Here is a 27,409-nt window from a genome sequence, read left to right as displayed (position 1 = left end):
TTCATCTCGGAAAACAAAGTCTAACCTCAGCAGTGAGTGTCATATAGGAAGACATTCTGTGATGAAGCCTTAGCAGCTATCTTGGGGTCTGAAAATCATGAGACAAAAAAGTCCAAAGGGATCCAATACATTCTAACTTGTTATTCATGTAAATGTAGTATGAATTAGCAGCAGGCTGGGCGGGGACAGTGGAAATTCAATGGCAAACACATGCCTCATATGACAGGGGCAGACTCTGAGAAGCTTCCTGCAGAAACATGTGCATCAAGGGACCAGATCTTCTGACTGTTCAAGACAATCCTGAAATAGATTTTTATGTGAAACTTCTTACATCTTACAGTTGGCAATTCATAAAATTTTCTTTTACCCACTGTGAAGACCAAACCAAACAACTCTGAGGACTGGGTTGCAACCTGTCAGGCACTCGATGGCACTTTAAGTATATTTTCTTCCCATCCTCACCAAAAGCCCTTTGGAGTAGGCTTGCTCTCCGTGTTTTCTATCTGGGGTGAAACAACTTGCCGAAGGTAACCTGCTGGCTGGCAAGGTCCTCAGCAGCTCTGACTGGGACCTGCTGATTCTGTCTCCATTACTTGCATTTGTTCTGCAAAAGTGAGTTTAAGAAAGCTGCAAAGAGCCTGGCTGGGCATGGCTCAGCGGTTGAGCATTGACCTATGATCCAGGAGATCACGGTTCAATTCCCAGTCAGGGCACATGACCAGGTTGTGGGCTCAATCCTCAGTCGGGGAGCATGCAGGAGGCAACCTATCAATGATGACTCTCTCATCATTGACATTTCTATCTCTCCCTCTCTCCCTTCCTCTCTCTGAAATCAATAAAGATATATTTTTTAAAAAAGAAAAAAAAAAAGAAACCTGCAAAGAAATATCTCTGGCTCCACAAACACCAATTCAGCTCCACATTTTCTAGACCATGTATGGTCATGATAAGGATCATTAGGGGAGTATTTCCTGTTCAACACTGTCACTCTCATCATCTCCAGGTTAAATTCCCCTCACCAAACACTACACTTTCTCTGTAGAGCACTTCTAAGACTCGAGATAGTACAGGCATTTGTATATTTGATCAACATTTGTCTCTTCTACTGAACTGTAAAGCTCCAATGTGACAGAGACTATTTAGGATTTTGTATATCCCCAGATCTAGGATGATGCTGGATCCAAAGAAAGGGCTTAAGAAACACTTGATGAATGAATCAAAGAGAGGATGGGCCACACTGGGGCCATGAAAAGGCCCCATTCAATTCAGCTGAACTAATGCCACCACCAGTAAGGACAGAAAGTTTCTGGGAACCTTTACAGAGGCTCAGATGCTCCCTTAAAGAACAAAATGGCCTAAGCTATCCGACACCAGAAAAACCAGAAGGGCAGGTGACTCTTGTAATGGTACACTATGCACTTCTGGCCTTTCATGCAACAGGATCACCCTCCACCCACTCCTTCAGATATGACAACAGAGCTAACTGCTGGAGGGTAAGGCCAGCCTTTTGCCTGTGTGCCTACACTCTGGGCTCATTTCAGACATGCCTGCTGAGCCCATGCTGCAGCAGATACAATGACAAACAAGATGCCTGCCTTAAGCTGCTTAAAGCTCATAAGGTATTGATAAGAGGGAACCAGCAGCAAAGGCCTTCCAGACTTAGGTTTGGTAAGGGCACAGGTACAAAGGCAGAAACGTGGGCACACTGGGGGAAAAGCAAGCTGGACCAGGACTAAGGTAGCCTGGAGCAGGAGGAGAGGAGTGAAGGCAGGCAAGATACACAGGAGCCAAGCTAGGAAAGTTGCAGGAGAAGTCATTATACTGGTCATCTGGTGTTTTCTTTGGCAGAGCACAAAACTGACAAAATGCACAAACCACATATGGTCTGTTTAGGCCACAGTTCAGTGATAATTTAAATCTTGGGAGATTTTGCATCAAAATGCAAATTTGCAGCTTCTCTGGAAACATGAGAAAACCTAGCAACACTGCATCCATAGTCCTGCAGAATGACTGCAGCCTGGGGTGAAACAGCAGCTGCTCACAAAAGACGCATACACTCTCCAATCTGCCATAGTCCCCACCATTTCCTACTGCCCTCACATGGGGCCTATGTCTTTATAGATGTTCCATGTCCAGCCTTTATAGCTATTTGTGCCTTAGACAAGGTATTCTCTCATTCTCTCCCCATAACAGTGTCTCACACATATACAACCTGAGGCCCAGAGCAGTACAATTCCATGTTCAATAATATACAATTAATGAATCTAATCTTAGTAGAGACCCCCCAGATTTCGCTGGGGTACCCATTTCAAGACTCTTATTAGGTTCCCTGAATTTCAGAATAGCTTATACGTCACTGTTGCTGTAAGTAGAATGTTGGTTTCCGGTTTTAGAGAAACACACGGGTTAACAAAATGAGCCATGGCTTATCAAGGTCTAGAAACAGTCATAATGCTAATGACTTACACAACTTCTCTGAATATCCTGTTCAGTCTTAGCGTACATCTCACACAGATCACCATTCAGAATGACTTCAGCTAACGAGTTCACCAGGGGTGCATGATGTATAATTAGGAAGACCTAGAGAGAAACAAAAAATGGGATTTGCATTAAAGTGTGCAGTCTTTCAACCTCTTCCTTCCTTGATCTGCAATGATGCTGGGCTACACAAGGCCCATATTAAGCAGCAATCCCTGTGCTACAAAATCCAAAGAATGGGTCACATTCAGGAGAAATCAGTTACATGTTTCTCCTTCTAGGGTTGGCCCCCCCTTCATTCAGACTGTTGCCTATTTGGCTGGTTGCTCTTCAGCGGACGGAAATGCATTAAAAGCAAGACTTTCCCTCATGGCTGGGTGAGGCCAAATCCAGTTAAAGTGAAGCAACGTGGGAAAGGAGCAGCCAAACCAGCACACTCTTTCCTTTCCAGAGGCATTTCAGTGTCAAATTCAATTATGAAAAGACTAGAAGGCACAGGCCTAATACTTTAGTTATATGGGAAGAAGGGGCTGGCGAGTCTTGTTCCAATCAAGGACTTGGCAAAGGGTCAGTTACACAGAGATCCACCACTGGCATGAGCACTGACCCCTGCAGTGGGCTTTGGCACCCCAGAATTCCATGGCAATATGGGTAGGTGTGGAAACTGTGGGGAAGAAAAGCCACATGAGCCAGAGACAGACCTAATTGTGCCAGGATGCAAAATCAGAAGGCACCGGGCCATCTGGGATGGCCCCACTACCCCACCCTGTTGCCCAATACTCAGAGGAATGGCTTTAGGAATCAGAGCATTCAAAACTGCCTCACAGAGCTGGTTCAGACACACCTGCTACTTTGCTTTAAAATGGAAAGGCAAGCTGGTGTAACACAATGTGGGGCAATCTACTATTTGTATATAAAAAGGGTCTGTGCACACATTTGTATTTGTTTATATTTATATATATGTATGTATACACACACACACACACACACATATATACATGGAACAGGGGTTCTAAACCTTGGCACTATTGTCAGGCCATAATCCTATGTGGTGGGGGCTGTCCTGTGCACAGCAGGATAGCTGGTGGCATCTCTGGTCTCTACCCACTAGAGGCCAGTAGCACTCCCCCACCCCCAGTTATGACAACCAAAAGTGTCTCCAGATATTGCCAATCGTCCCCCATGGGGAGAGAGGGTTCGATATAGCTCCCAGCTGAGAACTCCTGGTGGAGAACACTTTTGGAAGGACAGAGAAAAACCCTGTAATTACAGCTGTAATTGGGGATAAAAATCAGGAGGCAGAACAAAAGCAGAAAGGAAACTTGGTTTTACTTTTTGAAGTTTTTAACTTAAAAAAAATTTAATAAATATTGTAAAAAAGTAAAGGCAGAAACTGAAACACTAGCTGCCTCTGGGCAGTGGAACTGGGTGCCGGGGGGGGGGGGGGGCAGGTTCAGAGGGAGACCTTTCCCTACATGTTATTTGTATTGTTTGAATAGGGTGAATATATTGTTCAAAAAAATAAGTAAAATTCAAAAGGTACAGGCAGAATAGCCAAATGTGGTACCTACCTACCTACACACAGACACGCGTGCGCGCACACACATACACAAAGCATATTTACCATCATAGTGACTATTATATAGTATGACCACATAAATTCGCCCATGTCCAGGGCTGTGGCAGACATTCAACTATTAGCAATCATGATGATGAGAAAAGTAAGTTTTCTCACCTTCATCATGGCCAAATTATTGCCTTACTTAACTATAAAATAAACCCCAATCACTGAGTTCATTCATTCCACAAATACCTATTATACACCTTGTGTGAATGTGACCTTAATGAACATTTAGGCATTCTGTTGGTCAGTCCACATTCAGTGAGCGCCTATTAAGGCCCACTGGACAAAGGCCAACTGATTCCCCCCTATGGACACACACAGGGCTCAATCTTTGTTGGGTTCTGGATGGAGAAAAGGGGAGAGCCAGCCACTGTATGATATGTGGAAGTGTTCTCAGGCCAGACTTGAAAAACTGGGACAGCCTACCTGTGCCACACTCTCATTACAAGTGGCAGTTTAGTTTCAGCAGGACAGAATCCTGTCATACTAAATTAATGTTGTTAATATGAATTTTCTTGGTTTTGTGGCTGTACTCGTAAAATAATTGGTAAGGATGATTTGATGTAGGGCTTAAGGACATGGGATTTATACCTGCTTCGAGGTTTTTCACACACTTAGGCAACATTATAATAAAGCTAAATGAAAATGCAGGGGAGGAAGGGCTCTGTTTCTCAAGTTGAGGTACACCAAATTACAAGCTATCCTTTTTGTGAGATACTCAAACAAGTAATTAGGTGTCTGAGCTGCTGGTCCTTCACTAAGAAACAGGGGGAAAGGGGTTCTCAGAGTAAAGGCATGGCCTGACCCCTTACTCCTTACTCCTTGGAGGAGACCCTGCCTGTGCAATGCTCCAACGGCTGAAGTGTCCTACGGGTGTGTTCCATGAGATTCCTGTGGCTGAGCATCTGGCCTGCTCAGGTCCTGCCAGACTCCCAGAATCCCAAGCGGGAAGGAGATGCTGGCGGATTTGTAATGAGGTGGTGGAAAAAGCTGCCAGGAGAGGCTGGGGTTTGCACTCAGCTCTGTCACACAGAGGGGCATTCAGAAGGGGTGAGCACCACTGCAGAGCTCCAAGCAAACAGAACCCCCAGAACAAGACGCCAGGAGTGAACAGCAGCAAGCAGGCCACTGTGGATCCCGATCGGCTGAGCTGCTGGGAGGAGGCCAGGTTTGCATCTCTCTCCTCAGGCCAATGGGAGACAGCCCCACCTCAAACTCAAAACAGCCCCCGGACCAAGTTAGAAGGACATTCTCTCAGCAAAGCAAATAAATACCTGTGCCATTTGCAGAAGTGAGAACAGAGCTCTGGTCAAACGTTTGACTACTTGACAGTCTAATGAGATGGCCTGAAAGTCTGGACTGCTTGTAATAAAAATATTTTTAAAGTTATGTAACTGGGTCACCATGGAGTTTTTCCCTTCTTGTAAATATTACATAATTACGAGAAGGAAACACACTTAAGGGGGGGGAGGCAGACAAATTGGCTCAAGACGCAAATCTGGGAACTGAGGCTGCTACAAGATACCTTCCAGAAGGTAATCTGGGAACCAAAACCATGACAAAAACCTTTAAAAACAGCCTCATTAGTGGAAGTCTGTTAAACCAGGGTCGCTGTGTGTACGTGCACAATGAGTCCTGCAGTTTGGGGCTTATTTCAAATCCCACGAATAAGACCCAGACAGTCCACATTTCCGGGGTATTAAGAACACTCCTTGGTTGTTTTGGAAACCTCAATCCCCATGGTAAAACTCAACTACTGAAGTGCCAGGTTAGATTTATTTTTCATTTCTTGTTAAATTTCCATCTACTACCTTGAAGAAGATACTGGCACCTCTACTCAGTATCTAGAAAATAGAACCTCCTTTCCTTTTATTATTTTATTGCAAGATGGGGGACACTAAGAGAGAAGAGAGGGCAACGTGACCTGGGAAATTTCTGAGGGGCAGCAGTGTTCCAAGGCCCCCAACATGTGGTGGGGACATTATGGAAATGAACAAACATACCTGCGACAGGAGATAAAGCGAAACTGGCAGGCTGATTTTTGGCCGTTCTCCTCCCTGGTGAAGGTTGAGGGGAAAGAGAGAGAAAGAAGTCCAGGTCACACAAGTGAGTGGCACAAAATACATGCAGCCAAAAGCCACCTGTCTGGAGGAGAGGCACCCTGTCCCCCTGATTTCCTCCAGGACCCTGAGCTATTCTGGCCTGGTGCTAGTCAAAAGTCCACTCTGCAAAAGAAATTCGCAACCTAATCCTCTTCAGTACCATTTGCAAGACCATGGTTTTTCCACCTGAGGAATCTTTCATCATTAGTCATGGATTAGAGGCTGGACCCAAAAGACGAGCTGGCTTCTTAAATTACCAGGAATGTTAATTTCCCCCAGCTGAGGCATCAAGAGCCCAAGGCCCAGCCTGCCAGGAAAGGGCCCCCAGAGGCCTGATCTCAGGAAGAGCTTTTAAAATGGGGCAAGAGAGACTGGGGCACTGTAGCCTCGGAAAAGCTCCTCATTTGTACTGAGCTTCAACAAGCTCCACTCACACCAACCCTGGGAGGATCTTCAGGACCCTCATTTTGCTCAGGGAGGTTAAGTGCCTTGTTCAAGGTCACAGAGTAAGGAAAGGGAAGAGAGAATTTGATCCCAGGTCTGAAAAAGCCACTTCCCATGTTATCTGTCTGCCTCCCAGAACTGCCTCTGCTAGACTTAATTAGGGTTGCAATTTTCTCCCATTTACTTATTTTTAGTAAGAATCTCCATCTTCTATCTCCAAAAAGGAAGGTGAAGCCCCTGCAGATAACCGCTCTGTCCTACCTCCTCCTGAGGCCTCTGCCCCTTAACTCTGGGAGGCACTGGGCAGAAGGCCTCCACTCCCTGAAGCAGCATTTCTCATGGGGGAAGCAGAGATCCACCAGCTCAGAATCCCCTGGTAGGGTTGGGGGGCGGCAGGTTAATCATGAGAGATTTCTGGTCCACCCCAGACCCACTGGACCAGCATCCCTAACAGAGGGAAGATACCTGAGGATGTGCACTTTTAACAGGCACTCTCCTCATGAGGTAGTCTGAGGCCAACTGGGGACAGTCATTGCCCTGGGAGCTTTTCCTAAGTGCACTCCATCTCTTCCTGTCCATTCTGTGCAAGTTTTGTGGTTGGCTGGATCTTCTCCAAATCAATTTCCCCTGGCAACTACCAGAAAAAGTTACCAAGGATGAGAACACCTCAAGAGAAGGATGCACAGGAGCCAAAAACCTAGATTCATAGGGGTTTCCTGTTTCATTCTGATGTCAGTATTCTTCTCTCATTCACTTTTACAGTTTTTACAGTCCACCCCCTACACACACACATTCTCTCTCTCTCCCCCCTCCCCACTACTCTTAGGAAATAAGAGGAAAGGAAAAGAAAACCAGGGTGCTTTGAAAGGAATCTCTCACAGGCTCAAAGCCTTAGCCCCTTGCAAAGCTCAGCCCTATTCAAGGTGACTCTTCTTCCCTCCCTTCTGAAGACAACCTTCAGCCCACAAGAGCAATGGGGCCAGGCCCCCAGATTCACCTTGTCCTGGTTCTCCAGTGAGTACACGTAGAGGGGCAGAAAGAGTCTGTTGAGCAGGTGGTCCGTGAGCACGTCATTGAGGAACTCACAGTTGATGATCAGGATGTCATTAAGATAGTGCAGGTGGTCCAGGTGCTCAGCCACCAGGTCACTCAGTTTCCCCCTATTCCGGTGTCTGCCAACAAAAATGACAACCTCAGTCTGGAATCCAAAGCTCAGAACCCTTGGGCCTAGAATCAATGGCCTGAGACTTAGGTTACTGGGGCTCATTTGTTCATACAATAAATAATTGAATTTCAAGAGACACTTATCCTGACCCTACTAATGGGATACACAAAGGGAAAAGGGGCAGGTCCACTCTAACTGATTGATTTTAGGGGACTCTTGGGGTCCCCTCCTCTGGGGGCATCAGTATAACTCAGCCCCCCCCACCCATCACCACAACCACAAAACAATATGGGTAAACAAAGCAAAAACCAGCTAAGTTCTTCTCAAGCCATTAGCCAATGTGGCAAGATCCCCTGGCTTCCAAGATAAGCAGTATTAATGGAGCAATATATCCTTGCTAATTAAAATGCTCCAGAGGAGTTCTGAGGAGAAAAGTAGGCCTCAGAAGTATGTGGGACCCACCAGCCCTGACCACATGTGGGGCAGAGCACAAGGACGTGACATCCCACCCGGGTCCCTGGAGGTCTCTGTCTCCTCGCAGGGAAGCAATAGGCATACTGGTTGGGCCCCACGGTGAGTCAGCCTCAACCTTGCAAAGGACGGCAGAGCCTCTCAAATAGCTGGCGGGCACACTTTCCCTATCTGCAAAGCCATATTTATTGCAAAGAGCAATCTAGACTGTATTATGGGTATTACTCAAGTAATAGATGGTCATTTTAGAAGAAAGAAAATTAAAGAAGAAGATAAAAGCAAAAACAAAAAAACAAACAAAATCAAAGTCTCCTGTAGCACCACTACTAACAGGTGATATTTTGGGACTTGTGTCCCTAGGTTCTGTTTTTCCACATTTCTGTCTCCCTATATTCATACCTAAGATGCAGGTGTTTATCTATCTATCTATCTATCTATCTATCTATCTATCTATCTATCTATCTATTATCTATCTATCTATCTATCATCTATTATCTATCTATCTATCTATCTATCTATCTATCTATCTATCTATCTATCATCTATCATCCATCCATCCATCCATCCATCCATCCATCCATCCATCCATCCATCCATCTCTACTTGAAAAATGTAAGTAAAATCAGGAGCAATTTTGCTTCTTTTATATAATTTTGGATAGTTACTCCTTAATAAGATATTTAGTAAATATTTATGGCAAATACATGTTGTAAAGCCTCATAGTATAATGAGTACCTATGGCCCCACCACCCACCTGAGATCTAGAACATTTATACACCATGTTTCACAAGCTTTACCCCACTTAAGATACTGTGGAAATTTTCCTTCAGCAGGATATGTAATGCATTTTACTTTTTAAGCCTTTACTTTAAAAAGCTCTTATCAAAGTTATATATGCAGATGGGTTTAAAAATCAAATAGTAAGCAGTAATAAAAAGTAGCAGCTCCTAGCCCAGCCTCCCCAACCCCTGCCCACTCTCCAGATGAGGCAGTTTTTAATTCTTTTAGTTGTTTCTGTGGATAGTTCCTCCCATATTTCTATAAAATCTGTGAGGACCTCTATTTTGTGTTTGAGCCACTATGCATTATGTTATGCATTATGCTATGACAGGACCCTTTGTGCTCCCTCCGCTCATTTGCCCCAAGAATCATTGGCAGCTGGTGTTGACTATATCATAGCCATTTACTAGAGAGACAAACAGAGGAATAGGGGGGTTCATGTCCTTCCTTGTATAACCTTTTCTTCTTTCTGGAGTTAAGTGCCTCTTTATATTTCACATCTACAACTGTTCATAACCACATGGGTCCTTGCCTCCCCAAATGCTCCATCAGATTTGCCACCCACCTAAACTTGCTTCTTTCTCAATATGAGACCTAATATTCTCTCTCTCTACCCCCCTCCCCCTAGGAGACCTCCTTAACTTTGATAAGAGCTTTTTAAAGTAAAGGCTTAAAAAGTAAAATGCATTACATATCCTGCTGAAGGAAAATTTCCACAGTCCCTTTATCATCCTGACCCCTTCTAGGTGTGCCTCTCACCAGTCTGTGCAAAGCTGTCAGTGTGAGACAGGGGTTCTCAACTGACGGCAATTTTAAAGGAGGTATTTGGCAATGTCTGGAGACATGTTTGGTTGTCACAAATGGAAAAGGAGTGCTACTGGCATGTAGTGGGTAGAGGCCATGGATGCTGCTAAACACCCTACAATGCACAGGACAGCCCCACAACAGAAAATTAGCTAGTTCAAGAGACCAATAGTGCCGAGTTTGAGAAATCCTTCTCTGGAACTTCTCTTCATAACTCTAGGGCCCAAATTACCATCATACCTTTTTTTAAAAAAAATAGATACACTGAGATGTAATTCACATACCATAAAATTCACCCATTTAATTACAAAATTGAATGGGGTTTAGTATATTTGTAGAGTTATCCAACCACCATCACAATCAATTTTAGAACTTTTTTACTCCCTCCCCTCAAAAAATACCTATACTCATAGCCAGTTACTTCCCGTTTCCCCGCCAACGACCACCCCTGCCCCCCGCTCCAGTCCTACAAAACCACTAATCTACGGTTTGTCCCTATGGATTTGCCTATTCTGGATATTTCATATAAACGCAATTATACGATATGTGGTCCTTTGTGTCTGGCTTCTTTCACTGAGCATAATGCTTTCCAGGTTCATCTATGGTGTAGCATGTATAAGTACTTCATTCCTTTTTATGGCTGAACACTATTCCATTGTATGCAAATACCACATTTTGTTGATCCACTCACCAGCTGACAGGTCATTTTAATCTTTTTACCAGCAGCCTGTCACCCCATCTCTAGGTGCACTGAATTTACTAAGCCTGATCCCCTCTGGAGGTATCTGAGTTGTTTCCAATTTTCCACTGTTACATAAAGCAGACCGGTGGGTGGAACCTTTTAGGGTATGGAAGTCCATATTCTGCCTACACACAGATGAGTAAGTTTTGTTCTAATGTTTGTTTTTTCTCGATGAAAAGGAAACTCTCCCCTAATCCCTCTGCCTACCTAACAGGCACCCCACGAGGTCACTTACTCCTCATCAGTCTGCACACAGTTATCAAGCTCGATCACGTGGCTCCCGATGAACCAGACCAAATTGGAGAAGTAGGGGACAGCAGTTTTATCTCTGATATAGTGTAGCATGGCCTGGTTATCCACTGAGAAAATTCACAAAAGAAGAGAAAAAAAGAGTCAAGCTACCAAAAATATCGTGGTGAAGATTTTAAAAAAAACAAAACCATAATGAAAAAGCCAGTTACTATAATCTTAATCTTTTCTGTCTTTCCTGAAAATGGTTATCTTACTCATTAAACTATACTTGTCAAGGCAGTTCTTAGGCTATTTTTATGATTAATAAAATTAGTTAATTGGGTTAAACATTAATAGCACATTGGAAGTCCTCCTTATCATTGGTGTTTAGCTAGACTACAATGAAAGCTACACCATTCTCAAGCACGTTTCCTGTGTTTACATGTAATGATAAGTTAAGAAAGCGAAAAACCAGAGGTTAATAACTTACATGACACTGGAATAAGGAACACGGGACTCGTCATTGAAGGAAAGGCAAAAAACAGACAACAGGTTAACAGGGTTAGGAACTGGGATGGTGAGACAGCTGCTCAGAGGGAGAGAGCTAGGGCAGGAGGCATCTAAACTGAAAGACACAGGTTAGAAGAGAACAAGAGAAAACAGATAACAGGAGGCAGCAGAACTGCAGCCTAGGCCAGGTTACAAACTCAGAAGCCTGCCGGGCTGGCCAATGACTCAGTGAGTGAAGCCAGCAGGCCTGGCCTGTGAACTGGGGAGCATGACCCCACGGGGGCATCTGCTTCTCCGCACAAGCTTACCACTGCCCTGCAGGACTGTGGGCCAGGGACAGCCAAATCTACATTTTCAAGTCAGAAATCCAGATTATTACCCAAGATCTCATTTTTAAATACTGGCAACTATATATTTTTTCAAAAGATATCTAAGCTAATTAAAACCTGTCTGAGGGCTGGATTCATCCATCAGGCCCTCAGATTGTGACCTCTGGATAGGCCCCACTGAGCTCTTAGAAAGGCTCTTCAATTTAATTCAATTCCAGAGCTAGGATGGAGTGAGTCCCTGAGGAGCTCCCGCTCCCTCCCAATTAGGCGTCATCTCAACTAATAACATCCTAATTCATGAAGGTCAAAGCCCTTTGGTTCCTGAGAAAATAGGCCCAACTCCAGTGTAGTGATTACAGGGAAAATAACCAGGGATTTAGGCAGAGAAGGCATTGCCTTGAGGGGCAATTCCAGGTCAGAAAACTTTGTGCAGCCAGCCTTTGTGCTGGTGTGGGCAGCGAGCAGTGGAAGCCTTTCTCCTGGAGACAATCATTTGGGCATTATGTACATCTTGAAAGAAAGGAGGAATTTGGTGGGCTTTGCAGCAGGCTGAGAATACAATATTGCCCTCTGCTGTTCATGACGTGAAATGCTTTTATACATTATTTAAAGATACCCCTGGAACTATATTTTATAGGCCAAAACACAAAATTTAAATCTAACATTTAAAGGACAACTCTGCTTTATATCTAATTATCACATGGCCACTCCAAGTCCCACATGTGCCTTTCTTAGGACATTACTACTTCTGTGTTAGCACTAAGGTTTTAACATGTAGTACAGAACTGAGTGTGCAGGGAAAAGACAGTGGTACAAAAATTTCTGTAAGGGGCCAGCTAAATGTTCAGTGACTATAAGCCTTTTGTGAGACAAGCAACCACAGCTATAATAAATGAGCTCCTGAGAGCGAGCACTAGGTGGAAATCATAAGGAAAACTTACCTTTGTAGACATTCAAAGTGATGGTTCTTACAGCAATTCTAACCATGCTTTCAGGGTGATTAAAAAATTTGATGGCTTCTGTGTACAGGGCAAAATCATTAGTGTGCTAAAACAAAAGAAGTACCAAAAAGGAATTACAAACCTGTAAGACAGGCCTGCCCCCCCCCACTCCAGCTTTCTGAATCTTATCACAGACTTCAGTAAAAGACAAAAAAAGTTACCAACATGGATGTTACACCAGTGGTCACTCCCAATGGGGAATGTAGGGAGGGGTGGGGAGGGGAAACCATGGCAGAAATAGAAAAGGGTCCAGACCCAGGCTCATGATCTGTTCTACCACTTCTTAGCGGTGTGATTAATATTTCCAAGCCTGTGCTTCTTAATCTAGAAAATGGGAATAATAATTCCTACTTCACAGCTGCTAGGATTAAATAAAGTTATTTCCAACACAATGCTAACCCAGCACCTCATACCTAATAAGCACTCAGTAGTAACACTAGTTATTATTAGATGCTGCTGGGGAAAAAAAAAAGGGAAGTGTCAAGTTTTACTATATTCAGAATCTCTCTCGGCTATTATATATTCCTCTATTTGTAAATACTAAAAGTGTAAATTTTATCATGGTGGAGGAGGGTCTTAGGAATCTTCTGACATTACATAGGGGTCATCAGAACAGACCAAAACAGTTCAGAACCAGAGAACTCCACTGTTGGAGCCTTAAGGAAAAAAGCACAACAGGATATGGGCCTAGAACAGAAAGGTGGCATACTTGGCTGCCCTCTTCTGGCCAGTTTTTCCACATGGCTCTGGAGCCAACTGGAGAGCACTCACAAGCAGTGAGGAAGTGGGAAAGAGGCCACCTTCAGCAAAGTGACAACTGTCTAATAACAAAAACAAGATTTTGAGCACTAGAAGTTTACATTTAGCAACTGGTAGCTACTGTACTGGCCCACATAAAAGAGGAAACCAAGCCCACCTCAAAAATGACGCTCCTACCACTCCTCTGGTGACCAGCAGGATCTTCTTCCAGGAGCATCACTCTGGCCCCAGAATCTCAACTTCCTGCCCTCCTACTGGGTGCACAAAAGTCCAGCTGCACTGGAGTGGAGGGAGAGTCTGTTCTTCTCTCTGATCTGTACTTCACAGGTGGGTTTTCTTCCACCCAGGAAAGCTCCTCAGAGAATGTTAATGCCATCTATCTGGTCTTTGAACATGTTTATTGAGCACCTACTATGTGCCAGGTACTGGGCCACACAAGGTTACTTTTTCAAATTGCCACACAGTTTTTATGATTGGCAGTTAGCATTTCTTCCCTTTGAGGACAGCTCTTCCCCACTATCAATCTAGACAAAGAAAAATCAAGGTTCAGGCCACTATTGCCGCATGATATGGGAACAGATAGATGGATTCTGCCCAAACTGAGAGGATATGTTTGGGACTATGGTCTGACTTCATATACAGGCACAGCATATGTAACCACCAATCAGAAGACACTTGCCATGCAAACGACACATGGCTATGTGATAGCTGGCCTCCAAGATGGCCCAATGATCCTGACCTCCTGTATTTACACACATGTCGTCCTCTCCTACACTGAATCAGGGTTCCCTTTGCAGCATAAAGAATACGGCAAGTGATGGTATGTGCTTCTGAGGCTAGATAATAAAAGGTATTCCAGCTTGCCTTGGTTTCTTGGATCATTCGTTCTGGGGGAAGCCAGCCACCATGCCATGAGGGCCTTCAAGCAGTCCCTGGGGAAGCCTATATAATTGAATCCTCCTGACAATAGCCTACACCACTGGCTAGCATATGAACAATCCACCTTGGAAGCAGATCCTCCAACCCTAATCCAGCCTTCGGATGATGCAGCATCACAAGATACTACGCCAGAAATGCCCTGCCAGGCCACTCCCAAATTCTAGACACACTGTGTGATAAATGTGACACAATTCTGACCAGTGAGACATGAGAGGAAGTCTGCTTGAAGCTTCTGGAAAAGAATTTTTTTGGAAGTTAGAGAGACCAGAAAGGGAAGTGGTCTCATCAGGCTTTTCGACAGTGGCATGTGAGCATGTGAGATTTGGAGCTGCTGCAGCCATTCTGAGACCATGAGGGATTGAGAACTGAGGAAAGATGCCAACTGTATGGTCAGCAGAGCAGGAAGATGGAAAAGCCTCAGTCCTTGATGAAGAGGTTAAGCCGCAGGATGAATCAGCCCCAGGACAGCTGGCACCCTACCTTTTGGTATGAGATAAATTGATCTTATTGTTCAAGCTACTTTTAATTGTGAGAACAGCAGTAATTTATTTCTATAAATGTCTAGTAATTCTCCAAAGGATTACCAGGGATGTTAGCTTGTAAAGAACAGCAATAGCTATGACTTTAGGGAGTCAGGTACATACTAGGTGCTTTGAGGGCATCACCTCATTTAATTCAATCCCTGAAAAAAACACTACAAGGTATATATTATTATCCCCATTTCTCAGAGGAAGAAACTGAGGCTCAGAGGACTAGGACTTCTCTAAGGTCATAGAGCAGGGCAATGGCAAAACTGGGTCTGAGTGGAGTTCCTGTTTTTCCCACAGGGTAACCCGACCCCTAAGTCAACTTCCAAGTACTTCTCCATGCCAAGTACACTGCTGTCAGGCTACACTAATTGAATTTTACATCAAAAATGGGGAAGTAATTAATTAAAGAAAATTTTCAGTACGCCAAGGTCAAGCAGTGTTGCTATGAAAATCAGGGAAGAACAAGTCCATAAGTGTTTTGTCAACATACAGAAGGCCACCCAGACAGAAGGTGCTGGTCTGGCCAGGTGGCTTTGCATCCAAATGCCCCCTCTAGCAGTCACTTACCTCGTTGTAAAAAAAATGGACAGTGTGGTTGTTGAGTTTTAATGAAAGTGTTTTCAGGAATGATATATAATACGCCATAATCTCTTCATCGGAAAAGTCAAACTTATGGACAATGATAGAATTTACATAGTTATTAGAGAGCAAATAATCTAGAGGGAGAAAAACAAAATGACAAAAAAACCACAGGTTAATTTGCGCTGGAGGGAAGACAAGCAGAGAAAGTCAGGTAACAAGCAGATAACCTTGTGAATATATCCAAACCAGTCAAGCTTCTGGGTGGGTGGGGTTAAACAATCTAACAGGGAGCAGCTTAACCTTTAACCAGCAAAGAAATCAGCCACTATGAGTAGTCATTAGAAAGTTCAAAAGCAATGCCAGAGACAGGCCCGGGTTACCCCTCCCTCCCACACCAAGCAGAAAAGAACATTGAACATTTTCTTCATTGCAGGCACAATTCAACACAGAGCTGGGGGTAGGACAGATGAGCTGGTGTGTGGGCATCTCACAAGTGACCTGCAGATGAGGGTAAACAGCACTGTACTTTGTAACAAACTGCCCCACTTTGCCATCAAAAGTGACCCCATCATCCCTGAATGCCACAAAGGGCTTCACACATGGCTTTTTTCTCCCCATATAGCAATGTGATTTCATAAAAGCCACTTTATGCTGAACTTCCACTACACGCCTGGTATCTGGCTGGGTGCTTCACACTCTAATTGTCACAATGATACGGTAGAGTAGGTTTTACTCATTGCAGATGAGTGAAAACAGCTCAGAGAGGTTGATTAATTTGCCCAGGAAGGAAAGTTGCAGAGATGGGATTCGAACCAAGGTCCCATTATCAAAGCCCATGTTAATATCATCACTAATGGGGGCCAACAATGATGAGGGCCTGGAGGCACTGGCGCCCACTGAAGAATGGCTACCCCCTCCAAGCTCGCAGCCCCCAGCTCCTGCAGAAATGCAGGTTCAGCATGGTGAGAGCTTCCAGCTAAGCAAGGGAAGCAGGGTAACAGGTTTTAATGCTGCATCTCCTGATTTTGCAATATTTTCCATTAGATCAGCTAGTTTTTAAAGCTGTGCTAGCCTGCAAAAACAGACCTGTAGACCAGCTGTGGCCCATGGGCCTCTAGTTTGTGACCTTGGTATTGGGCCCTTGCTGGACACTTCTCCTCTAAGTCCTCACCAGCCACCATTCAAAGCAGGCTCTGCTGTACCCACTGTCTGTCCTCTGGGCTGCCAGCCTGTGAGCTCTGCATCATCACATCTGCCTCCCCAAAAATGGTTAAAGGCAGAGCACGATCAATACCAGCACCTACAGACAGAGTGGAGGAGTTCAGAGTGTGGTCCTCAGAATGGCAGCACAGCATAACCTGGAGCTAATCAGACATGCTGAATCCTGGGCCCCAGTCCTGACTCCCACTCATCTCTCTGGGGGTGGGCCTGGGACTCTGTGTTAAGAAACCTTACAGGGCTTCTTGTGTGTGAGACACTGGGTTCAAATATGGACTTGGATCCACACTGCCTCTGCTACGTCCCAGCTGGGTGACCTTGAGAAAACCACTTACCCTCCCCACTCCCCAGTCTATTTGTTTGAAAACTAAAATAACAGTATCTTCCTCATGAGGCTGTTGTGAGGATTAAAGATAATACACGAAAACTACTAAGAACAGTGAGGGACACAAAGTAAGCACTCAATAATGTTAGCTGCCTTTATTCTTATTACTTTCATTTGGAGATTCATAATCTCCACCACCATATACCCAGGATTGAACACAGTTGCTTTTGATTGAATCGAAAATAAACCATTAAGTTATTTGGCACCAAAGAGGTATCTAACTTAGGCCAAAGTATTACTTAAAAAACTATTTGGAATCAAACACAACACAAAGAGCCAGCAAGGGCCATGAGAGGCTATGGCATGGGCCACAGCTGGGTTCTCCCCAGAAGCCAGCTCTCCAGAAAAGCCACTGCATTCAAAGTACACTAGGTGTCCTGGCTTTGCAGACAGGCCGTGAAGTCTGTAGTCTTAGAATGGTTTTTAAAATCTGATCAAAACAATTACTGAGGTAGATATTGGAGCCTGCTCCAAGAGAGGAGGCAGTGGGTCTGGGGAAGGGGCCTAAGAATCTTACTGTGTTTAAAAATGAGGTACAGCCCGGCCGGGCAAGGCTCAGCAGTTGAGCGTTGACCTAGGATCCAGGCGATAGGGGTTCGATTCCCGCTCAGGGCACATGCTCGGGTTGTGGGCTCGATCCCTAGTTGGGGGCATGCAGGAGGCAGCCGATCAATGACTCTCTCATCATTGGTGTTTCTATCTCTCTCTCACTCTCCTTTCCTCTCTCTGAAATCAATAAAGATATATTTTTTTAAAAAATAAGATACATATTCCACAAATCTTGAGTGTACAGCTTGATATACGTGGAAATGTGCATACGTATGAATGGTAAGTACATGTATCTGTGTGCTGATATATATACCCACACCTCACAAATTTTAGGTGTCTATCTTGACGAATTTTTGCAAATACAGACACCATAAGCACCACCCAGATCAGACAAAGCACATTTCCAGCTCCCCAGAAGGCTCCTCATGTCCCTGTCCAGTCATTACCCCCCTCCAAAGACAACCCCTAGTCTGACTTCCATCATCATGAACTGGTTTGCCTGATCTTGAATTTCATAGGCATGGGATCACACAGTATGCACGCTCGTCTGGCCTCTTTCACTCATCACATCTGAGAATTATCCATGTTGCTGCACGTAGTGGTAGGAGTTCATCCCTTGTTTCCCTTTTGCTATATATTCCATGCTTTGAACAGTTCACAATCTACCCACCTAGGATCTTAACTTGTAACAAGCAGCCCAGGTGATACTGATGCCTAGAGCACTTCTTTTTCATTCTGTCACTGTGGCTATGGATAGGGACGAATGAGCTGGCAGGAGAAGGGACTGATGAGATGTCATGGTGAGCTTCGTTGTGACTGGTTAGTGGCTTCCGGGCAACCAGAGGCACAGGCACCAATGCTGGCAGCTTCAGGCATGCAACTGTGAGCCTCTGGGCTGCATTCTTGAGCTGGAAAAGCCACATGCTCCAATCATTGCCCAGCGGGGACTTTTCCCAGGCCTCCACAAGATGACTCTGTGGGTGGTGAGGGCCACCATAGGGGCAGTGAAGTTGCCTCTATTATTCGGCTGGGGTTTTTCTCCTACCCCCTCACTGTGTGGCCGACTTTCTGTGGTATCCTTTATAATAAACCCAGGAGTCTATAAGTAATCTCAGTCTCACAGGCCTTCTGTCACTTAGGTCACCAAACTCAATAGGCAACAGGTGCACTTGTGATATGGCTGCTCGTAATAGCGAAAACCTGGAAACCACCTAAATGCCCATGGTCAAGTTAAATAAGTTATGGCCCAGCAATTGCAGCTCTTGAACCCAACTAGGTAAGGATGCATGAACAGACAATCAAAAGGTCTAAGATACACTGGTAGGTTGGGGGAAAATAAAACAAACAGCAAAATGGTATGTGACTGAATTGTTAGGTGAGATTCTACAGAAACGTTTGCTTTCTATACTTCTGTAATGTTTTGTTTTGTTTTGGTTTTGGTTGTTTTATAATGAGGACATTTTCCTTCCATAATTCCATAATTAGAAAATAAAAATCAAAGCAAGTCATTTATCCTCTTACCCCCATAAATCCAAGTTCTATACAAAGGAAGTGACTTCTCCACTTTGGCAGGGCTTATAAGAGTACTCTGGTGAACTCCCCATGAAGCTAGTGGCACCTGCCTGGGTTTCTTACCAGCAGGGCACCCTTTTTAGACATAGTACATGAAAAGCCATCTGATCCAGAAACCCCAGAATTTTAATTGTCTCAACTCCCATCTTTAGTGCAGTCGCCTGGGTTAAGAAAGTGTTACCATAGAAAAGGTATTTAGGGGAATTCTAGCTTTAATAATAAAACCAACTCTTCTGGACACTTCCATCTATCTGCCAGACTCCGTGCTATGCTCTGCAAACACGCTATCACGCTTAATCCTCAAACCATTCCATTCCCCAGGTATTAGGATTATGTCCACTGCATCTTGGAGAGATCACTCCCAGGAGCACACACAGGGAGTATGTAGCAGAACTGTCCTGGGGCCTACTTGGGTCTGAGTACAGGGCCTGCACTACTGATCTGGGTCTTCCCCTCTCGGAGTTTTTAGAAACCACACATAATTCATATCCAGTGTAATAAAAGCTGATAACAAGGGAAACCACCTGGGGAGAGTGAGTCAACTCACATTCATCAGTCAGTGGAAGGATCTCCTGGAGCAGCAGCACCATCTAGTGGTCACTTCTGAGTCACCATTCAACAGCTCTTTCCTACCTCTTACTCCTTCCCCAAGGGAATGCCAAGAACACCATCTCTATTTTCAAACCTATCTTGGGGACCTAGAGCCTGCCTCTGACACAGACATTCGATCACTTGTCTTCTCTTTCCTACTTTCTGCAGGTAGGGCCTAGGGTGTGGTCATCCTGGGATAAAAAAGCTAGTGGTCAAGCATGGAGGATGAGGGTTTTTCACCCTCAGCACTGTTAACATTTTGGGCTACATAATTCTCTGTTGTGGGGCTGTCCTGTGCATTGTAGGATGTTCAGCAGCATCCTTGGACTCCACCCACAAGATTCCAGTAGTAACCCTCCCACCCCCGCCCACCCCATCTTTATAACCAAGAGTGTCTCTGGGCATTGACAAATGTCTGCTGGGGGCACAATCACCCCCAGTTAAGGATCATGGAGCTAACTCGCCTGGGTTGAACCCCTTCTCAATTTTGGTCTTGCTAGAGCTGTCACTTAGGACCAGTGACTCAAACTCTCTGAGTGTTAAATGAGGGCAGTGACAGCACCTGCCTCTCAGAGGAGGTTGTTTCAGATGAAGAACTGGGGACTTAGTGAGGACAGGGAATAAGCTCTGAGTCACATATGTGCCAGTCAGGCAGGTGTCAAAGCCCACGCCCTGCGTGCTCTGTGGCTGAGTTCTTCCTCCCCTGCCACTTCCAATGCTTATTCTATTGGCTCACTGACTCCAACTCTTTCTTAATAAATTATAAAAAAGAAATGCTAGTGCCCCAGAATTACTCAGCAGTAGAGAACCCTCCGTTATCCCTTCATAGCACCACCACGCAGGGATAAACATGATGTTATGGACAAACTGCGTTCCCCCCCAAATCCCTATATCAAGGCCTTAACCCCCAATGTGACTGTATTTGGACACAGGGCCTTAAGGAGGTGATTAAGGCTAAATGAGGTCATAGGATAAGGCCCTAATCCAATAATCTGGTGTCCTTATAAGAATAGGAAGAGACACCAGAACTCTGTGTGTGTGCGCACAGAGGAAACCACATGAGGACACAATGAGAAGGCAGCCATCTGCAAGCCAGGAAGAGAGGCCTCACTAGAAACCAACCCCGAAGGCACATCTTAGATGTCCAGCCTCCAGAAAATAAATTTCTGTTGTCTAAGCCACCCAGTCTGGGGTACTTTGTCACAGCAGCCCAAGCACAGAGATACACGGTAACCACAGACATTTGAAAAATAACACAAAAACCACGCCAAACTACACGCTGCCGATGCTCAGCAGTGCAGAGGCAGGTGTCAAGGATTGTCCTTACAAAGTGAGGTCTCGTGACTGATATTCTCAAAGAGGATGTTCAGGGTCTGCAACAGTTGAACGCATACATAGCGGCCCGATTTCTGCCGCAGGATGTTCAAGAAGAAAACAAACATGTTCTTCTCCAGGAAGAAGCTGGGGAAAGAATGGGAAAGCATCAGTGTTTGCTTCCACAGATGGAAATCCAAATCATCCTCTGGTTCCATGCACAGTACACACGTGCACCTCCACCCCAAAGGTATTTGCAGAGCAGCCAGACCACACTACCTGCACAGCCTCAGCTTCCATGCTATCAGCTCCCACGATGCTGGACAGGCAAATGCAACCTTCCAAGTTCTCTTCCCAGAATGTGAGAACAGTACTGATTCTGGAAGTAGTGAACTACTAGCTTTCTGACAGAAGGGGAAAGATCTTTACCTACTAAATGATTACACACTAATCTGTGCTTATAAACCTGGTAAGCAGCATTTTTGACCAAATATTTTATATCCTTTGTTTTCCTTACTAAGCCTCTTTCCTTTGCTCTCCATGTCTTTGAGTTTCAAGCAACAATGGGGTATTAAGGTTTTGGTTTCCAAATTGTCAAGCTTGTAGTTTACATGTCTGGGGGAAAAGAATGGGAAGGAAACAGAAGATGCTAACATAGTGGTAGGACCCTAGCCAGTCCCCAAGTCTGCATTTGTTCTGGAAAGGACTTTTGTCTGCATGCAGCCTGTGGCACTGACATTTAGGGGTATACATTGGCTCTTTTAGTCTTGAAAAGGAGAGAGAACCCCTTAATGTCTTTCTTTAAAGGAAGAAAGCGATGTTTCTAGTTATGTGTTCTCTGAATTCAAGCTAATTGCAGATAACCTCTCATTTGGGATACTCCAAACAAATCACTGTAGTGACATATGTTTGCTGGTTGACTTAATTTTGGTGACTCTTTCCCCTCTATTGTCAGCTGCATGGCTGCAGGATCGCTGCATAACTTCTGTTTGAATCCATGGAAGGGTAAATGAATAAATTACCTAAAAAAAGACGCCTAAAATCTTTTCCAACTCTGATTCTAGGAGCCATTCACATTGACCTCCAGAATATTCCTATGATTTGACCTATTTTGTTTGTCTTGTCTACCAAGGGTCACCCAACAAGCTCACTGCAGCACAATGATAACCAGCTTGGGAACTTGTTAAAACACCTATACTTAGATTTTGCCCAGAGAGCTATATTCTAGGTCCAGTGTGAAGTCCAAGGGCCTGGATTTTTAAAAAACACCCTGGAGGAGTAGGGAGGGGGCTCCTTGGAAAAATGACTAATTCTAGGGCTGGGGCAGAAAAAAAAAGAAAATAAACCTGGAGCATTGTAAAGCACCAGAAAGTAAGGAAGTGCTCAAAAACAAAAGGATATGTCAAAGGACACAGGAACCAACCTGAAAGAGCTTCCAAAGCTGGAGCCAATTCAGCAACAAAATAAAAAACACAGTATTGGATTATAATCCAAAGTATAAAATAATATCCATGAGTTCATTTGATATAAATAAGTGATTGAATAAATATATAACTGGGAAGAAACAAATCTTCCATGTAGAAGAATTTCAAATAGTGTATGTAGATACTACCCCCTTCTAGAAGGTAGAGCTTAATTCCCATGCTCCAGGTGGGATAGGTACTCCTCAAAACTGTCAAGGTCATAACAAACAAGGAAGACTAAGAAACTGTAACAGGCCTGAGGAGAGTGGGGAAATGTGACAACTGAATGCACTGTGGGAGCCTGAATTGGGTGCCAGGATTGGGATCCTAGAGCAAAAAGAGGACATTAATGGAAAATCTGGTAAAATCCAAATCAAGTCTGGAGTTTACTTAATAGTTGGGTACCAAATGTCAGCTACTGAGATTTGACAAATGCACCCTGGTAATCTAAGATGTTAACAATAGGGGAAACTAAGGAAAAGGCATATGGGAACTTTCTGTATTATCTTCACAACTTTCCTGTAAATCTAAAATTACTTCAAAATAGCCCAGCCAATGTGGCTCAGCGGTTGAGCATTGACCTATAATCCAGGAGATCGTGGTTCGATTCCCAGTCAGGGTACATGCCAGGGTTGCAGGCTCCATCCCCAGTAGGGGGCATGCAGGAGGCAGCCGATCAATGACTCTCTCATCACTGATGTTTCTATTTCTCTTTCTCCCTTTCCCTTCCTCTCTCTGAAATCAATAAAGACATATTTTTAAAAATGTAAATAAATAAAAAATAACTCCAAAATAAAAAAATGTATTAAAAACAAATTCTCTTGGGGATTCTGTTAGGCAGCCATTTAAGAATCAATGGGTCTCTAAGAGCTCCAGAGTCTTTCTAAGCTGACAAAGGGACTAAGGAAGTCCATTCTAATAAACGAGGACAGTTTCTAAGCTTTAATCAAAGGGTATCTCTCATTTCCAAAAACAGATACTAACCAACCAATTCCTTATGTAGCCTTAAAGGAAGCCTATAAGCAACAATTCACTTTATTACTCTTATTGTCCTTTGAGGATGTTGGCCAGTGTCACAGGTTTGCATTTTCACAAGTAGCTTTATCTTAACCTTACTAATGAAAACATAGAGCTATCCAGAAAATCAGGATATTTATTAAGAAGTCATGCTACCATGTTAGAAATGGAATACCTTTATTTTTTTTAAATGGTCTTAAAAATGGCCTCAATACTTAAAATTAAGATTATTTTATATAAAAACAAAATCTGTCTGGTGGTTGTGATAATCCAAATTCTTCTGCACTCAGACACTGAGACAGGTCTATTGGGGAAGTAGTTCATGGTTTATAGCCTTTGCTTTTTAACTGTCCAATAGGGACATCTTTTATTATTATTATTATTATTATTATTATTATTATTATATTACTATGACCTGCTAACATTTCTTACTGCTTGGTCTATACCAGGCATTAGACAGTGAATTTTCACTCTCTCCTTTAAAGATGGGGAAACTGAGGCTGGCCTACGGCTGCTCATCTAGAAAGTACGAGAATAAGGACAAACCCCTCCACGGGCTCTGGTATGAGGCACTGCTTCGACACTTAACCAGCTGTGTGACCGTACACATAAATGGGGACCACAGGGCCTTCACCCTGCAGTCACCAGGAGACGTAGGGGGATAATCTCATCAAGAGCTTAGCACTGTGCCTGGCCCATCAGTAAACACCATAATTGTTTGCCCCTAGTGTCTCCCCCAGTTCATTTAGAGTCTTACTACCCAGGACATTATCTTCTTCCTTGGGAGTGATAATCAGACACTACTGGAAAAATTATCCATAATATTTTCAGGTTTTCTAGAGACTCATTTCCACAACCTCCCCATTTTCAGCTTGTGGTGTTTCAGGACATGTTATATAGACAGAGATATAGATATCTGTGCAAGACCAAATTGGCGTCAAATTCTGATGTCATCAGGAATGACTCATGATATGCATCTAAAAAAATATTCAAAGGAAGAAGAAAAAATGTTTTAAAACATTAGAAACCCTTACTCAAACACAGAGCTGTCATTCTGATCTCCCCAAATCAGGATCTCGGTGATGGAACGGATGGTCTCCACTAGCAGGTTCCGGTTCTGTTCTGTGACTGTGGTGTTTTTGGTCAAAACATGGTACAGATACCTGAGAGAAAGGAAAGAAAAGTAACCATTACCAACTGAAATGAAAGCCAGGCTCAATGACCATTAGCAACATCTGGAGGATAATATGGCTATGCTTTTTCTTATCCAATTAGCACAACTGTCATTCAGATGAGACATAACTTATCATTCAAGAAAAATGGGAGAAAATGATTTGAAGCAGTAAATAATCAGGGACACACCAACCCAAACTGAGGCAAAAGAATGGTCAAGTCCTTGAAGACAGCCATCCTCAAACTTGAGTAAGAGAATCACCTGGAGAACTGAATAAAGTAGGGGTATGGGAGCCCACTTGGAGATTCAGATTCAGGGGGACTGAGGGAAGACCAGGCATGGGCCTTTTTCACACACTCCCCAGGTCATTCTGATGCTAGTGGAGCAAGTGGAGACACATGGCTCAGGTCTGAATGCTTAACATAAGACCTGCATGAGGTGGAGTCACAGCTTAGGAAGGGTGAGTCCCAAAGCCAACACCTGGGGTAAAAATCATGTGCAATCATAAGATTGCCCTTGGATTGCCCATAATTCCCCAAAAAGTTCAGACTGCCCATCAGAAATGATGGCTCACATGAAGTGTGTTGCTTGAAGGGCACTGATCTTATGTGCTGAGTGCAGGTTGTTGAATTCACAAAGTCAAGTGGACTTGAGACTATGGCACTGTATTTCACCCACCCAAATGGTCCTGGAAGGCTGCTCGAGACCTATGCCGGGGCAGAGACAGAAAGGCCCTCTGCTGGTGGTGAGGGCAACTGAATCACTGAGGCCAGTCCTGAGCAGTGCTGGGCCCAGAAGTCAGGCCGGATTTCCTGGGATTGCCACCTGACACAGCTTTTAAAAGATGGCATCACTAGGACCCACAGACTGAGGTAACTTGAGCTGTCATGGAGTCTCAGACTTGGGAAGGCAAGTCTCCTGACTTCTTTTATGGCCCCCTTCAGTTTGGGAGTGGGGGCTGGTGAGAGCAAAACAGGGAAAGATTAGATAGGATCGTCCCATGGAAAAATCTCTAAAAATGTGTGAGAAATAAGAGGTAGACTCTTTCAGAGGGAATAATAAGGAGCAATCTGCTACTTAAGGAGGCTGGGTTTTAATTTAAAATCGCATGCCATTCCTACTATGCAATAACTAGAATGGCCCTGAGAAAACAGAAATCTCCAACACCTGTGCCCACATCTACAGGCAGGGCCGCACGTGGGAGCCGATGCCAGTTTCCCTCTGGGATAAGGAAACTCCACAGCACTGGTGCAGCCTTGGGATGAGTCACCAGGGCTCCCTCATCAGTCTCTGTCTTCATGCTGCCTTGACTCATCTTCCCCAAGCCAAAGAGCAGAGTTTTTCAAACTGTGGTTCACAGGCCTCCTGCATCAGAATCACCTAAGTTGCAAATTCTAGCTCCTCACCCCAGATCCACAGAACTGACTCCTGGGTGTGTTACATGACGCTGAGTCAGCTCTGACTCCCGGCGACCCTATGAATGAGTGATGTTCACAATGTCCTGTCCTCAGCCGTCCTACTCAGCTCTGTAGACTCAAATCTATGGCTTCTTTCATGGCGTCAGTCCATTTCATATTTGGTCTTTCTCTTTTTCTGCTGCCTTCTGTTTTTCCCAGCATTACTGTCTTTTCCAAAGAACCCTGCCTCTCATGATGTCCCTGCAAAACAACTTCAGTTGTGTCATTTTTGCCTCCAGCAATGTTTCAGGCTTAATTTGCTCTAGGACCCAGTTGTTTATCTCTCTGGCAGTTGGGGGTATCTGCAGAGCTCTCCATAACACCATATTTCCAATCAGTCATTTCCTACCAGCCTTCTTCACTGTCCAACTTTCACATCTGTACATAGTAACTGGGAATATGAGGATGTGGATGATCTTAGCCTTGGTCTCTCATGACATATCTTTGTGGTGATCTTTCCCAATTCTTCCATTGCTACCCTTCTGAGCCTCAGCCTCCTCTTGAGTTCTTGGAGGCAGTCCCCATTTGAATTGATAATTGATAACTGTAAGCAAAATCTTTAACAATTTCAATATCTTCACTATGTTAAAGTTGTGTATTCCTTCTGTATTCATGATTTTACGTTAAAGTTGTACATTTCTTCTGTAATCATGATTTTTGTCTTCTTGATGTTCAAATGCAAGTCTTGCTCTGGCACTTCTCACTGTCATCAGAAGTCATTTCAAACCATTGCTACTTTCTGCCATAAGATGGCATCATCTGCATATTTTAAGTTATTGATATTTCTTCCATCAATTTTCCTTCCTCCTTCCTCTAAGTCTAGCCTAGTTTTTTATATGATATATTCTGTGTACAGGTTAAACAAATAGGGAGATAAAATTCACCTTGTCTGTCACTTTTGCCTATAGGAAACCATTCTGTCTCTGCATACTCTGTCCTGACAGTGGCTTCCTGTCCAAAATACAGGTTACACATCAGAACAATCAAGTGCTGAGGCACACCCAATTCTTTCAGAGCAACCCAGAGACTCCTGGGTGCAGGGCCCCAAATCTGCATTTTGAACAAGCTTCCACTAAAGTTTCAGAGCCACGGCATCACTCACACCGTGGCCATCAGCGACACTCTTCATGCAGTCCAGAACATACCCACTCCCTGCCATGATAGGCACTGTTGGTGCC

General features: G+C 44.1%; 1 protein-coding gene across 9 annotated transcripts in view; it reads right to left on the bottom strand.

Moving 5' to 3' along the window:
* CLEC16A (C-type lectin domain containing 16A) overlaps nucleotides 1-27,409 on the bottom strand; it is a 199,126-nt gene that overhangs the window by 164,020 nt on the left and 7,697 nt on the right. For 6 of the 9 annotated variants that reach the window (XM_081131421.1, XM_081131426.1, XM_081131420.1 and 3 more), the window contains exons 2-9: nucleotides 24,635-24,763; nucleotides 21,134-21,267; nucleotides 15,477-15,625; nucleotides 12,622-12,727; nucleotides 10,846-10,969; nucleotides 7,646-7,820; nucleotides 6,106-6,159; nucleotides 2,467-2,580 (exon numbers count right to left, since the gene is read on the bottom strand). In XM_081131421.1, coding sequence (XP_080987547.1) covers nucleotides 2,467-2,580; nucleotides 6,106-6,159; nucleotides 7,646-7,820; nucleotides 10,846-10,969; nucleotides 12,622-12,727; nucleotides 15,477-15,625; nucleotides 21,134-21,267; nucleotides 24,635-24,763 — 985 coding nt within the window. Of the gene's footprint in view, nucleotides 1-2,466; nucleotides 2,581-6,105; nucleotides 6,160-7,645; nucleotides 7,821-10,845; nucleotides 10,970-12,621; nucleotides 12,728-15,476; nucleotides 15,626-21,133; nucleotides 21,268-24,634; nucleotides 24,764-27,409 lie in introns of those variants that run through there. The other 3 variants (XM_081131423.1, XM_081131428.1, XM_081131427.1) reach the window with 3 other exon arrangements.

This window comes from Miniopterus schreibersii (genome assembly GCF_964146895.1).
Source record: "Miniopterus schreibersii genome assembly, chromosome: 3".
NCBI classification, from domain to species: Eukaryota; Metazoa; Chordata; class Mammalia; order Chiroptera; family Miniopteridae; genus Miniopterus; species Miniopterus schreibersii.
The sequence above is the reverse complement of the archived record's forward strand: the minus strand, read 5'-3'. Positions and strand labels throughout refer to the sequence as shown.